Consider the following 12,901-nt stretch of genomic DNA (forward strand, 5'->3'; position numbering starts at 1 on the left):
TTATTTCTTTGTTTACTTAGATAACTGGCCAGGAAATCTCATGTCATGAGCAGTGCGTCAGTTTATCAGTAGAGGCTTCATAGACATAGTCATTGGGTTAAGATTCAGATGTTTTTGATAATAACGTAGCAGTAATTCAGTAGTTACTACGAATAAAGTTTTGAAGTTGATTTATTTAAATATTTAAATTAATCAAAAGTATTTGGTTGGAGTATTGCCTTGTTGCATATAAAGTTTGGAGTTATAATAGATTTGATAAGCAGAGATGGTTCGCTCGGTCATGTTTAGTGATCGAGTGCCGATCTCGTCTTGTTCAGAAAATGGGTCGTGACAAACTTGGTATCAGATCCTCAGGTTTATGAAGTCCTAGGGGTTTATGAAGTCCTAGGGGTCTATGAAGCCGTGTTAGTAGAGTCTTGTTTATTGGTATGAAGCGCGCCATATTTATAAATAGGAGGCTACCAACATTTAGGAAAAATCTCATTTTTCTCATACTTTAGATCGTGCAGTAGATCCTACCTCTAAGAAATTATCTAATGTATTCGTTTCTCCAAAACTCGCAGAAATGGCTCGTACTTGCAACTCTGACACCGACACTCAGGATGTTGCTCAAGAAACTATTGCTACCATTGTGGCTCAAGGCAGAACTAAAAAGGCTCCAACTCAGAAAAGGAAAGGTAAATCCACAAAGGGTGTTCAAGTACCCCGGGTTGAACATGAAGAAGGGGTGGAGCATGATGATCCAGTACCTTAGGATCCAGTGCCGCCCCCAACAGCAGGCCCGACTCAGGAAACTATATCTCCCGAGGTGGGTCAGATGTTTAATAGTGTCAACAGTACTATGGAGATGTTTAAAGCTTTTATGGCCAACCAGAACGAGAGAAGAGATGAGATTCCACCTCAATCAAATAGACAGAACAATTCTGAGTCCTCAAGAGTGAATGAATTTTTGAAGTTGAGTCCTCCAGTGTTCCATGGTTCTATAGTTGATGAAGATCTGATGTTGTGGCTGGAGGGTGTCAAGAAATCCCTCCGAGTGATGAAAACATTTGATGATGAAGCTGTGGAGCTGGCTGCTTACCAGCTTAGAGATGTGGCTGGCGCTTGGTTTGAGATGTGGGAAAAGGAAAGAGATGAAGATGATGGTCAGCCTACTTGGGAAGAAATTGAAGAGGCCTTCATGGCTAACTTTATCCCAGTAGAGGATATGGAAGCTAAGGCTACAGAGTTCGAACAGCTCAAGCAAGGGAATAAAAGTGTGCAAGAGTACTACATGGAATTCATAAGGTTAGCTAAGTATGCTCCTCACATGGTTAAGACAGAAAAAGCAAAGATTCGCAGGTTTGTTGGCGGTTTAACTTACCACATTAAGGGTACAACATCAGCTGCAGCAGTAGGGATGACAACCTTCTCCTCTGTTGTGGGATTTGCCAAGCACTTAGAAAAAGACAGACAACAAAGGAGAGAAGAAAAAGAGCATAATAAGAAAGCCCGGACAACGGGCAGGTTTAATGGTACATCCAGCGGAGGTGGAAGGAATTCCTCTAATACGGAGTCATTAGCACCAGTTCAGTCCAGTCATCAATTAGGTGGTAGGTCTTCCTTCATACGTACTCAGAGTTATGGAAACCAGTCTCGCCAGAATAAGAATTTTAGGACATCATCCTCATATAGCCAGAGTCATGCTGAGCAACATTCACAACAACAAGGTCTTTCTGGAACATGTAAGCAGCAACATTCAGGTCAGTGCAAGCTCGGGTTTCATGGTTGCTATCATTATGGAGACATTGGTCATATAAAGGCCAACTGCCCAAAGTTGCGACGTAATTTCAGTGGTGGATCAACTCATCCTTCTAGTTACTCAGCTACTACAGTTGCACCATCCCAGGCTCGTGGTTCTCATAATCAGGTCGGGCATGGGGCAGGCAAAGGTGCAGATCGAGTAACTCAGGGAAGGGGACAACCCCGTTTGTTTGCTATGCTTGATCGTCAGAGTGTAGAGGCATCTGCGGAAGTTATTACAGGTATACTTTTAGTCTGCTCACATAATGCTTATGCCATAATGGATCCAGGTTCAACGTTTTCATATGTGACTACATACTTTGCAATTAACCTCGGACTAGAACCTGAACAACTTAGTGAGCCATTCTTAGTATCTACTCCAGTTGGAGAGTCAGTAAAAGTCACAAGAGTCTATAGAGGTTGTATAGTTTCAGTCCAAGGTCGCAACACCAAAGCCGATATTATAGAGTTAGAAATGGTGGATTTCTATGTAATCATGGGTATAGATTGGTTATCTTCTTGCTCTGCCATGTTAGATTGTCATGCCAAGATAATCAGGTTCCAATTTCCAAATGAAGAAGTCTTAGAGTGGAAGGGTAGTTCAGCATCGCTTGTAGGTAAGTTTATTTCTTACCTTAAGGTACAACGAATGATCGGTAAGGGGTGTCTCGCCTATTTGGCTCACATCATTAATCCGGAATCAGAACAACCAGCTCTTCAGTCTGTGCCAGTTGTTAGAGAATTTCTAGAAGTTTTCCCAGATGACCTTCCCGGACTTCCTCCTGAAAGAATCATAGACTTTGGCATTGATCTCATGCCAGGCACTCAGCCCATATCTATACCTCTTTATAGGATGGCTCCAGCAGAACTTAATTAGTTGAGAGAACAGTTGAAAGACCTCCTTGACAAGGGTTTCATCAGGCCGAGTGTTGTGCCCCGATCCTGTTTGTCAAGAAGAAATATGGATCTCTCAGAATGTGCGTTGACTATCGGCAGTTGAATAAAGTTACCATTAAGAACAAGTACTCACTGCCAAGAATTGATGATTTATTTGATCAACTTCAGGGTGCAAAGTACTTTTCAAAAACAAACTTGAGGTCGGGGTACCATCAGTTGAGAATTAGGGAAGAAGATATATCTAAAACATCCTTTTGTACTTGCTACGGGCACTATAAATTTCTAGTAATGTCCTTCGAGTTGACAAATGCTCCAGCTGCATTCATGGACCTCATGAACAGAGTTTTCAAGCCATTCCTGGATACCTTTATTATTGTGTTTATAGATGATATTTTGGTGTACTCTAAGAGCAAGGAAGATCATGCAGAACACCTCAGAATAGCCTTGCAGACCTTGAAGGAGAATGAGCTTTATGCCAAGTTTTCAAAATATGAGCTTTGGTTGCAGTCAGTGTCATTCTTAGGCCACGTGGTATCTAGTGAAGGAATAAACGTAGACCCTCAGAAGACAGAAGCAGTCAAGAACTGGCCTAGGCCGACAATGCCAACCGAAATCAGGAGTTTCTTGGGGTTAGCTGGCTACTATAGAAGGTTTGTAAAGGGTTTTCCTCACTTTCAGCTCCATTAACTAAGTTGACTCAGAAAGCAGTTAAGTTCCAATGGTAAGACGCTTGTGAGCAGAGTTTTCAAGAGTTAAAGAAGAGGTTGAACACTGCACCTATGTTAACCTTACCGACAGGTTCGGGTGGGTTCACATTGTATTGTGATGCCTCCAGAGTGGGCCTTGGTTGTGTTCTTATGCAAAATGGAAAAGTTATTGCTTATGCTTCCAGGCAGTTAAAGAATCATGAAAAGAACTATCCCACACACGACTTGGAGCTTGCAGCAGTGGTGTTTGCATTAAAAATATAGCGACACTACCTTTATGGTGAGCATTCTGAAGTGTTTACAGATCACAAAAACCTCCAGTACATTTTCAAGAAAAAAGAATTAAATTTGAGACAGAGAAGGTGGCTCGAGCTACTGAAAGATTATGACATCAATATCCTTTATCACCCGGGAAAAGCTAATGTGGTAGCATATGCACTTAGTAGGAAGTCAATGGGTGTCTTGGCCCATCTTGCAGTACAAAGGCGATCTTTGGGTCGAGAAATTCAAAAACTAGCAAATGATGGAATTAGATTGGATGAGACCAAAGAAAGAGGTATAACTGCTTATGCCTTAGCGCAATCCTCCCTTGTTGCACATGTTAAGGCTAAGCAAGATGAAGATCCGTACTTAGTGAAATTAAAAGAAGGAGTCAGAAATAAAGAAATCACTGCTTTCACTCTAGGAAGTGACGGAGTTTTGAAGTTGAATGATCGGTTATGTGTGCCTGATGTAGATGGTCTTAGGAAGGCCATAATGGAGGAAGCTCATAGTTCAAGGTACTCTATCCACCCAGGTGCTACCAAAATGTATCTAGATTTGAAAGAGTTGTATTGGTGGAAAGGCATGAAGAAACAAGTACCAGATCATGTGGCTAAATGTTTAAATTGCCAGCAAGCCAAAGCCGAGCATCAGAGGCCTGGTGGCCTAGCTCAAGATATAGAGATACCACAGTGGAAGTGAGAGATAATTAATATGGATTTCGTAGTAGGTCTACCTCGCACGTACCGTAAACATGATTCAATTTGGGTTATTGTAGACCGACTGACAAAGTCTGCACATTTCCTACCAGTAAAGACGACAGATTCCGTAGAGCAGTATGCATAGTTGTACATCAAAGAAATAGTCTGATTGCATGGTACTCCAGATTCAATCATATCTGACAGAGGCCCTCAGTTCACAGCGCATTTTTGGCAGGCATTTCAGGAAAGATTAGGTACCAAGGTCAATTTAAGCACCGCTTGCCATCCACAGACCGATGTCCAGGCAGAAAGGACTATTCGGACTCTCAAAGATATGTTGCGTGCGTGTGTTATAGATTTTGGAGGTAATTGGGATGATCACTTGCCACTTATAGAATTTGCTTACAATAACAGCTATCAGACCAGCATTGGTATGGCTCCTTATGAAGTGTTGTATGGGCGGAGATGTAGGTCTCCAGTGGGTTGGTTTGAACCAGCAGAGGTGCCGTTGATTGGTCCAGAGTTTGTTTGTGAGGCCTTGGAGAAAGTTCAGCTAATTAGAGAAAGACTTAAAGCGTCTCAGAGTCGTTAAAAGTCTTATTCTGACAAGAGGCATCGTGAGTTAGAGTTCATGGTTGGTGATAAGGTGTTTTTGAAAGTTTCACCAATGAAAGGAGTTATGAGGTTTGGTAAGAAAGGGAAAGTTAGCCCTAGATTTATCGGACCTTATGAAATTCTAGAAAAGAAAGGAAATGTGGCTTATAAGCCAACGCTACCCTTGAGTTGTCCTCTGTTCATCCTGTCTTTCATGTGTCTATGCTTAGAAAGTACATTCATAATGAGTCGCATATAATACATGTCGATACCATAGAAATTAAAGAAGGCTTGACTTATGAAGAGGTATCTATAGAAATTCTCGATAGGCAAGTAAGAAAGTTGAGAACAAAAGATTTAGCATCGGTAAAAGTTTTGTGGAATAATCATGATTCAAAAGAGGTTACGTGGGAGGTCGAGGAAGATACGAGAAAGAAATATCCATATTTATTTGAGGAAAAAGGTATGTGAACCTAAGTTTGGTTTGACATTTATATTTTATTTATTAAATACAAGTTAGCAAGTGTTTCTGTCTTTCCTAGATTATACTTAGTTGTCGTAGTAATTTAGTTTATGCCGTAGTATATTTAATTCATTAAAGTGATTTACTTGTGCTAGAGTTGTTGTGCTTTAGATTCTTGTTAGTTATTGTGGTACCTCCTTGACGGAGTGTAAGTAATTAATTTATGAGCTGCGTATGGTGCCTGTGAATGACATGTTATGGTATATTTGGTTGTTGTTGATGTGGTTGTGGTATTTGTGACAGGGATATTTTTTTGGATAGTCCAATTTACAAGGGAAACTCTGCCGAAAATTTTAAAAATTTAGGGAGTTAGCCAAGATTTTGAGTCCCTTGGAAGAGTCAGTAGTGCTAAGAAAATTTAAGAGGTTCAAGGACCTAAGGAATGATGGTTTGTTTAAGAATAAGGCCTTAGCAACATTCGAGGACGAATATTTTTAAGGAGGGAAGATTGTAACACTCCTCAAATTTATAAAAATTTCGAGACACGCTAATTATAGAATTAAATTATTATTATTATTATTTTTATCTTGCCTATATATATATATATATATATATATATATATATATATATATATATATATATATATATATATAAAATTGGATATACAATTAGAAAAATATTAAGAATTTTAATATTATTAATTATTAAAAGTGGGTATCATTAATTATTAGTTAAGTTAAAAAAAAAGGGGAGCGGGGGGAAGGGAAGGGCCTAAAAGCCCATAAAAGGGCTATTGGAAAACAAAAGGCTCCAAGCTTTAAGAGAAATAGAACCCACGTTCTGTCATTCATCAAAAAGGACGGAAGGCTGTTGCCTTAGACGAAAAACAGAACAATTCGCTCACGAAACAGAGGCTTCTTATCACGCAGGCAATGAAAAATCTTGGGTTCTTTACAAATTGCTAATTCTCGAACTCAAGTATATAAAATTCTCTTTGTCAATTACCCTACAGTAGTAATAGGTACGAACTGAATAGTTATTCCATTCTTTCTCTATATCAACAGTAAAGTTCCGTGTTTAGGTGCGAAATTTTAAAATTAATTAAAATGCATTGGTTATTGTAGAACCCATTGTTTGACTGGTGTCAATTGGACTAGGGCCTACGTATTGGCTCGAGAAGTTTTGAGGTGAGTTGATATAACCCTTTACTAAAGTGGTTTAACTCACAAAAGCACGCATACAAAGTGTTTGATGAATTGCATAAAAGAGTTGATATATACTTAATTGGATTGAGTAAGAACCTATTAGCTTAGAATTATTTTCTAGCTAAAGTTTAGATGATTATTTTGATATATGTGCATAAATTCTCAGATTTTTGTGTTATTCTTATATGCCATTTTCATGTTGAAAATTCATGAAGGAGCAAGAATCTTTATAAATACTTTTGAATGTTTATTTCATTCTTATGTCATGCCTTACATTTAAGGATACCGGTATGATTATGTGTAAAAGATTTAGACTTGAAAAGTTACAAGAAGAAGTTTTAGAAAGAAAAGATTTTTGGGAGTATCATTTATTCTGAGAAGGGGTCATCGTCCAGGCCGAGGGTCCTGACCAAGGCGTTGACTTCCTGAAACTACTTGTGCCAAAGTAGGGAGCACACGAGTCGAGGGTCTCGTTGCTGAGAATTTACTTAGCCATGCTAAGCTATGATACATGAGCGCTGAGAACCATGAAGTGAGTGGCACCTCGTGGATTGGGCCTATTCGATCAGGTTGGGATCGAACTCGTGCCGATCACACAGTGACTGAGACAGAATTAAGTCATGATAGTTGGAACTCCCAAAGTGTAAAGAGAAGTATTTTTTTTTAGAAAAAGAAAAGAATTTCTTTTAGAATATTCATAAACTGGTAGTATGCAATTATTTTAGAATTGTTCTTAGAGGCTTTATGTTTTCTATGCATTTATATTCTTTGCTCATAATGTGTATGTTAGTAAAGTTGTGTCCCCTGTTGTTGAGACTCACTGAGTACAATGGATGGTACTGACGTTCTCTTTTGGGAACCTACGTTGGTCTGCGGTACAACGTAGGAACTGGTTTTGCAGGCGAACAAGCTACGGGTTAGGACTTCCTTCTCTTCCAGTGCTATTGGTGAGCTCCACTTTTGTTCGTGGAGTATTCCTTAGAGTCATCTTGTTCGTGGAGTATTCCTTAAAGTTTTGGAGCTGATTTATTTAAATATTTAAATTAATCAAAAGTATTTGGTTGGAGTATTGCCTTGTTGCATATAAAGTTTGGAATTATAATAAATTTGATAAGCAAAGATGATTCGCTCGATCATGTTTAGTGATCGAGTGTCGGTCCTGGTTTGTTCAAAAAATAGGTTGTGACACTATTTTTACACAAAGTCACGAGTGACATACATCGATTTATGGTCCTTCCAGCACAACTTGCTGAAGTTCTGTTCCTGCTTTTCAGGAACTGAGGAAATCTTTTTCTGAATAATACAATTTGAAAGGGGAACATATACAAATGTGAGTCTATGGAGTTGCTATAGGAAACTTTTAAGATAATAAGATTGAAAAATGTGCTGTGTAATTTTAGGCATATCTATCTTCAGTAAAAGCGCTGTTAATTGAATTTGCTGAAAATAAAGTGCCCAAAAGAAATTGCACGTAAAACATAAAGTAGTGTGAGATTCTCGTTTAGTTTCTTAAATATATGGTATATAGTATATAACTCAACTTTGTTTTACAATAATACAGAAGCTATGCCTAGATACTCCACTCTTATATGGTTTTATTTGTATTTAACAATGTAATGCTGATTATTAGTTTTCAGTCGTCTAAATTTGATTCACAACTTTCACATGTAAAATATGCACACTTAGACAGGCTAAACAAATTATATATACGCTCCACAGTCATGTTTCAGAAATTGTTATTACTTGGAGAGTAATTAGCTTATTTTCACCCCTCTCAAACATTTTGAAGTACTTTTGAATTTTTAAGATTTTTAATTCTATTCTAATTTTTGATATCAAAATCAAATACGTAAAGGTTTTTTTTTAAAGAAAAAAGGAAATGGTTCGGTCGGGTCGAAAATAGGTAATGAAAAACGGATAAATTATCCGACCCGACCCATATTTAATACGGAAAAAACGAGTTAACCGGCGGATAATATGGGTAACCATATTATCCATGACTTCTTGCATATGATCACTTTTGGGAGAATTTTTAGTCTCCCTAACTTGAGGAACCCCAATTTGAGGCTTTACAAATGTAAATTTTAGACACATTGGTTATCCATTTTCTAAATGGATAATATGGTTCTTATCCATATTTGACCCGTTTTTTAAAAAGTTCATTATTCAACTCATTTTTTAATGGATAATATGAGTGGTTAACTGTTTTCTTTTAACTATTTTGCCACCGGAGAGGCTGAATTAAGCGTGAAAAATAGAGAATTTTGGTTAGGGAGAGTATTTATTACTCCCTAAACTGTGGAGTAGGAGCAGGGACTTTTTTCTTTGACTAGAGGAGGACATCTACTCGAATTCCAATATTGAGAAAATGGTCAAATTTATTTTTATATTATTTAAAAATGAGCTATTTTATAGCCCTTTAAGCGTTTGATCCAATAAACCAAAAAGTGTAACCATTTCGAAAATTTGGCAATTTCAAATAGAGTTATATGAAACAAATTTAAAGCTTTTCTGACCCAGTTTTCATAAGAGGGATTTAGAGTTCTGTCGTTTTAAGAGGGTTTACAGTTAATGGGCAAAAGCCAGCAAATGGAGACAGTTAAAGGAGAGGACTTGATAAATTTTATAATTATTCATGAAAAAAATTTAAGCAAAAAAAAAAAAATAGCGCAAAAATTATAAGTCGGCAAATAACATACAGAAGTATTATTAATAAATTTAGACAAATTGATGAATATGAATAATAAAAGGCTTCACTCTTTAGATTTTTGAACAAAATAATAAAAGACTTCTCTTTTTATAATTTTAATGAATTAAAAATTATAATTTAACAAAAAAATGAGGGTATTTAAATTATAAGTAAAATACTAAATGAAAAAACTAATTAGATATAGCATTAGAAAAAAATATACGAAAGAGAAAATAAATATAATATTAGATATTTATAATTTGAATTAATTTGAAAAATATAATAACACTAAAAATATTATTGATAAATTTAGACAATTGAAGATTTTGAATAGTAGACAAAGATTCGATATTATTTCAATGAATTATGTGCCAAGTGTCATCACTATAACAAGTTTAAATTTTTAGGACAAAACATCAACAAAAGTTTCAAAATATTTTAAAATAGAAGATAGAAAATTAAAAGAAAACATTAAACCTGCAAATTTTTAAAAAATTAATATTTACTCCCACATTTAAGAAAAATTAATACTTCCTCCCACGTTTATTTGGCAGTTATTGATTTATTTATTAAACCTTTCAACGCAAAAATAAATTAATATTTTCTCTCGCTTTTTTGTGTGCTGCAGTTTGTAATTTATTTATATACTTAATATTTTTTTACGTAGAAACAAGAAATAAGGAAGAAAAAATAAATCACTCGAAAATCAACCCCACGGATAATGTCTTCCCAAGCGTGGGCTTGGAACAACAATTTAAACTACCTTCATAATTGATTATTATCCACGTTCTCCTATGTAAATAATTATTTAAGCGGTTTCTTCTTTCAAGTATCCACGCTAAGCCAAGTGGAAGCATAATAATAAGTCATTTGGCATTGCTCAAGACAATTAACAATATTAGGATAAGTTATAATAATATAATAAAATTAGTTAGTTTAAAATTGGTGTGGTTAATTTTATAATATGATTGTGAAATGCGACATTTCTAATTACATTAGACGTTGAAGTTTTTTTTAGGATTTTTGTTTCTAAGTTATTGGAAGTTGGATGTAATTTTGTAACTATCAACATGAAAATCTGCATAATTATCCGAGTGGCAAAACGCCTAAAAATTAATCTAACACTTAAATTTCAAGATATAAGTAATTAACTTTATTCCTAGAAAACACTTAACCCCAAAATCCACATCTTAAAAAAAGAACTAATGCTCTTAATTCCATCACCAACATCTTCTTAATTAAAAAAATATTAATTGTGCCAGTCAGAATTCTCATAAACAGTGACAATTGTTACAAATAATATACAAATGCAATTGTGCACCATAGCAAGGTCTCTTGGTCGGTCTATATATATATATATATCAAACTATTAATTATATAATTACTAATATGTTTTCATATTGTTGCACCAATATTTATCATTTGACGGTTTTATATAATAATATTATCTACTATTTCATGAAAAAATAAAATATGATAAATTTTTAAATATTTTAAATGTAAACTTTATCCTGAAATTTTTTTCAATTTCTTCAAGTACTTAAAAAAAAAAATTGTAATTCAAGAAAAAATAGTAGAATTTGGATAGACTTGAATGCATGAATATCCAGTGTGTTAACATGTTCATAAAATAATATCATTTACATTCTTCTTTGTGTGTGTATTTTTCAAGTAATATTTTCTCATGAAAAATTATACTTTAATATTCTCCAGGCGTATGGGCCCGAGTTGACTTTTTATTGATTTTTCTAAATTAAGTAAAGATCGAAGCCTTTTGATATAGGGTTGATTCCTAAAGCATTGTTTGACATCATTGAGTATTATTTGGCTAGATTAGAGTCGTTCAGAGGTGTTTTTTTTAAAAGGAAAGTTGTATTTGACGGTTAAAGTTAGCCCGAAAAAGGTGAGTCCCTTATATATCCTTGTAAGCGGGAGTTATCCCCCATAAGTAATTTTTTGAAACTTGTTACTTAATTTGGATGCCATGTATATGCGAGGTGACGAGCGCATATGTGTAGCCAAGTTGTGACTAGGGGTAGCATGCGGGCAGGTCGGGGCGGGGCGGGGCGGATATGGAAAGGGTCGAAAACGAGTAATGAAAAAAAGGATAAATTATCCGACCTGGCTCATATTTAACACGGATAAAAAACGGATTAACCGGCGGATAATATGGGTCACTATATTATCCATGACTTCTTGAATATGATCACTTTTTGGAGAATTCCTAGTCTCCCAAACTTGAGGAACCCCGAGATTTTACAAATGTAAAAGTTAAACCCATTAGTTATCCATTTTTTAAATGGATAATATGGTTCTTATCCATATTTGACCCGTTTTTAATAAGTTTATCATCCAACCTAATTTTAGTGGATAATATGGGTGGTTAACAGTGTTCTTTTAACTATTTTGTCACCACTAGTTGTGACCACAGCCGGATATATTAGGCTTATAATATACCTCATTTAGACTATATGAATTGTTCATCCATGTTTCCTTGATGCTATGGCTACATGATGAATCCTAATCATGATTAGAGACCATGCTAGTGTTATGACTTGTTGATTTGGATATGACAGATTTCTTTCATCGTGTTGGGCTTTCTAAATTTGTCATAGGCATACATATGTCTTACTTGATTTATGATTTAATTACTTTGCTCTTGCTGATATCATGATCATACTTAAGAATGTTAAATAAGCATATTGAACTGTTATGAAAAATTGAAATATATGATTAGCCATAGCCATCTCTATTCATCCTTATTTTATTATTATGTCCTGGTGCATATTTTATTATATCATTTCATATGCATATGCATGAGTTGGAGAGTTGAATATTGAGAAAAGTTGAGGATTAAGGCATCAAAAGACATTATGAGTGGATATTGGTTATCGATTATTGATGGTATTACAATTAGATCAGGTTGCACGCTGCAATGATATTATAACTGGATCGTGTTACACGCCGCAATAGCGCTTGGATGTGGATCTGTCCCTCCGGAATCATGTGATTATCTATGTTACTTTGGGACATGTGAGCGCAAGCACTTTGATTGGTGCTCGATTGGACACTTGGTCAGTGTCAGGCATATGCATTTGAGCTATGAGGTATTGAGAGTGAGATCATGCATATTTACGTACCATATTCATGCATATTATCTACATATGCTACTTGATGCTATACATGCATGAGATCCATAGGTAGAGTTGGGTACATCAATCATGTATCGGGTTATGACAAGATACCTAGACTGAGTCTGAATGGACATCCTAGATTCAAGTAGAAGCATTCATATAAAATGCTAGTTGATTCATATCACATTTATACGCAAGAATTGATGCATTTGATTCGTATTCGATCTCTTTTGCCTGAAACATGTCTAAATTTCCTATTTATTGTGTTCTTATCCTTTGCTCATGCCCGATGATATCATGCTTTCATATTTTCCCTACTTATGAATAAACTACTTATTTATATTGATAGTGAGTATTATTGTCGACCCCTCGCCATTACTTCTTCGAGGTTAGACTTAATACTTACTGAGTACATTGAGTCTATTGTATTTATACTACACTTCCGCATACTTTATACATGTTCTGAC

At 35.6% G+C, this 12,901-nt stretch overlaps 1 protein-coding gene across 1 annotated transcript; it reads left to right on the forward strand.

Annotated features, from left to right (window-relative positions):
- Nucleotides 1–841: 841 nt before the first annotated feature.
- On the forward strand, nt 842–2,659 carry LOC138878031 (uncharacterized). Its single transcript, XM_070157687.1, has one exon. It carries the CDS (start codon nt 842–844, stop codon nt 2,657–2,659), a length of 1,818 nt encoding a protein of 605 aa, XP_070013788.1.
- Nucleotides 2,660–12,901: the final 10,242 nt, after the last annotated feature.

The sequence above is a fragment of the Nicotiana sylvestris genome, chromosome 9 (assembly GCF_000393655.2).
Source record: "Nicotiana sylvestris chromosome 9, ASM39365v2, whole genome shotgun sequence".
Taxonomy (NCBI): Eukaryota; Viridiplantae; Streptophyta; class Magnoliopsida; order Solanales; family Solanaceae; genus Nicotiana; species Nicotiana sylvestris.

Coding starts and splice junctions, on each gene's coding strand:
- LOC138878031 (XM_070157687.1), top strand. CDS start 842: ATGGAGATGTTTAAAGCTTTTATGGCCAACCAGAACGAGAGAAGAGAT.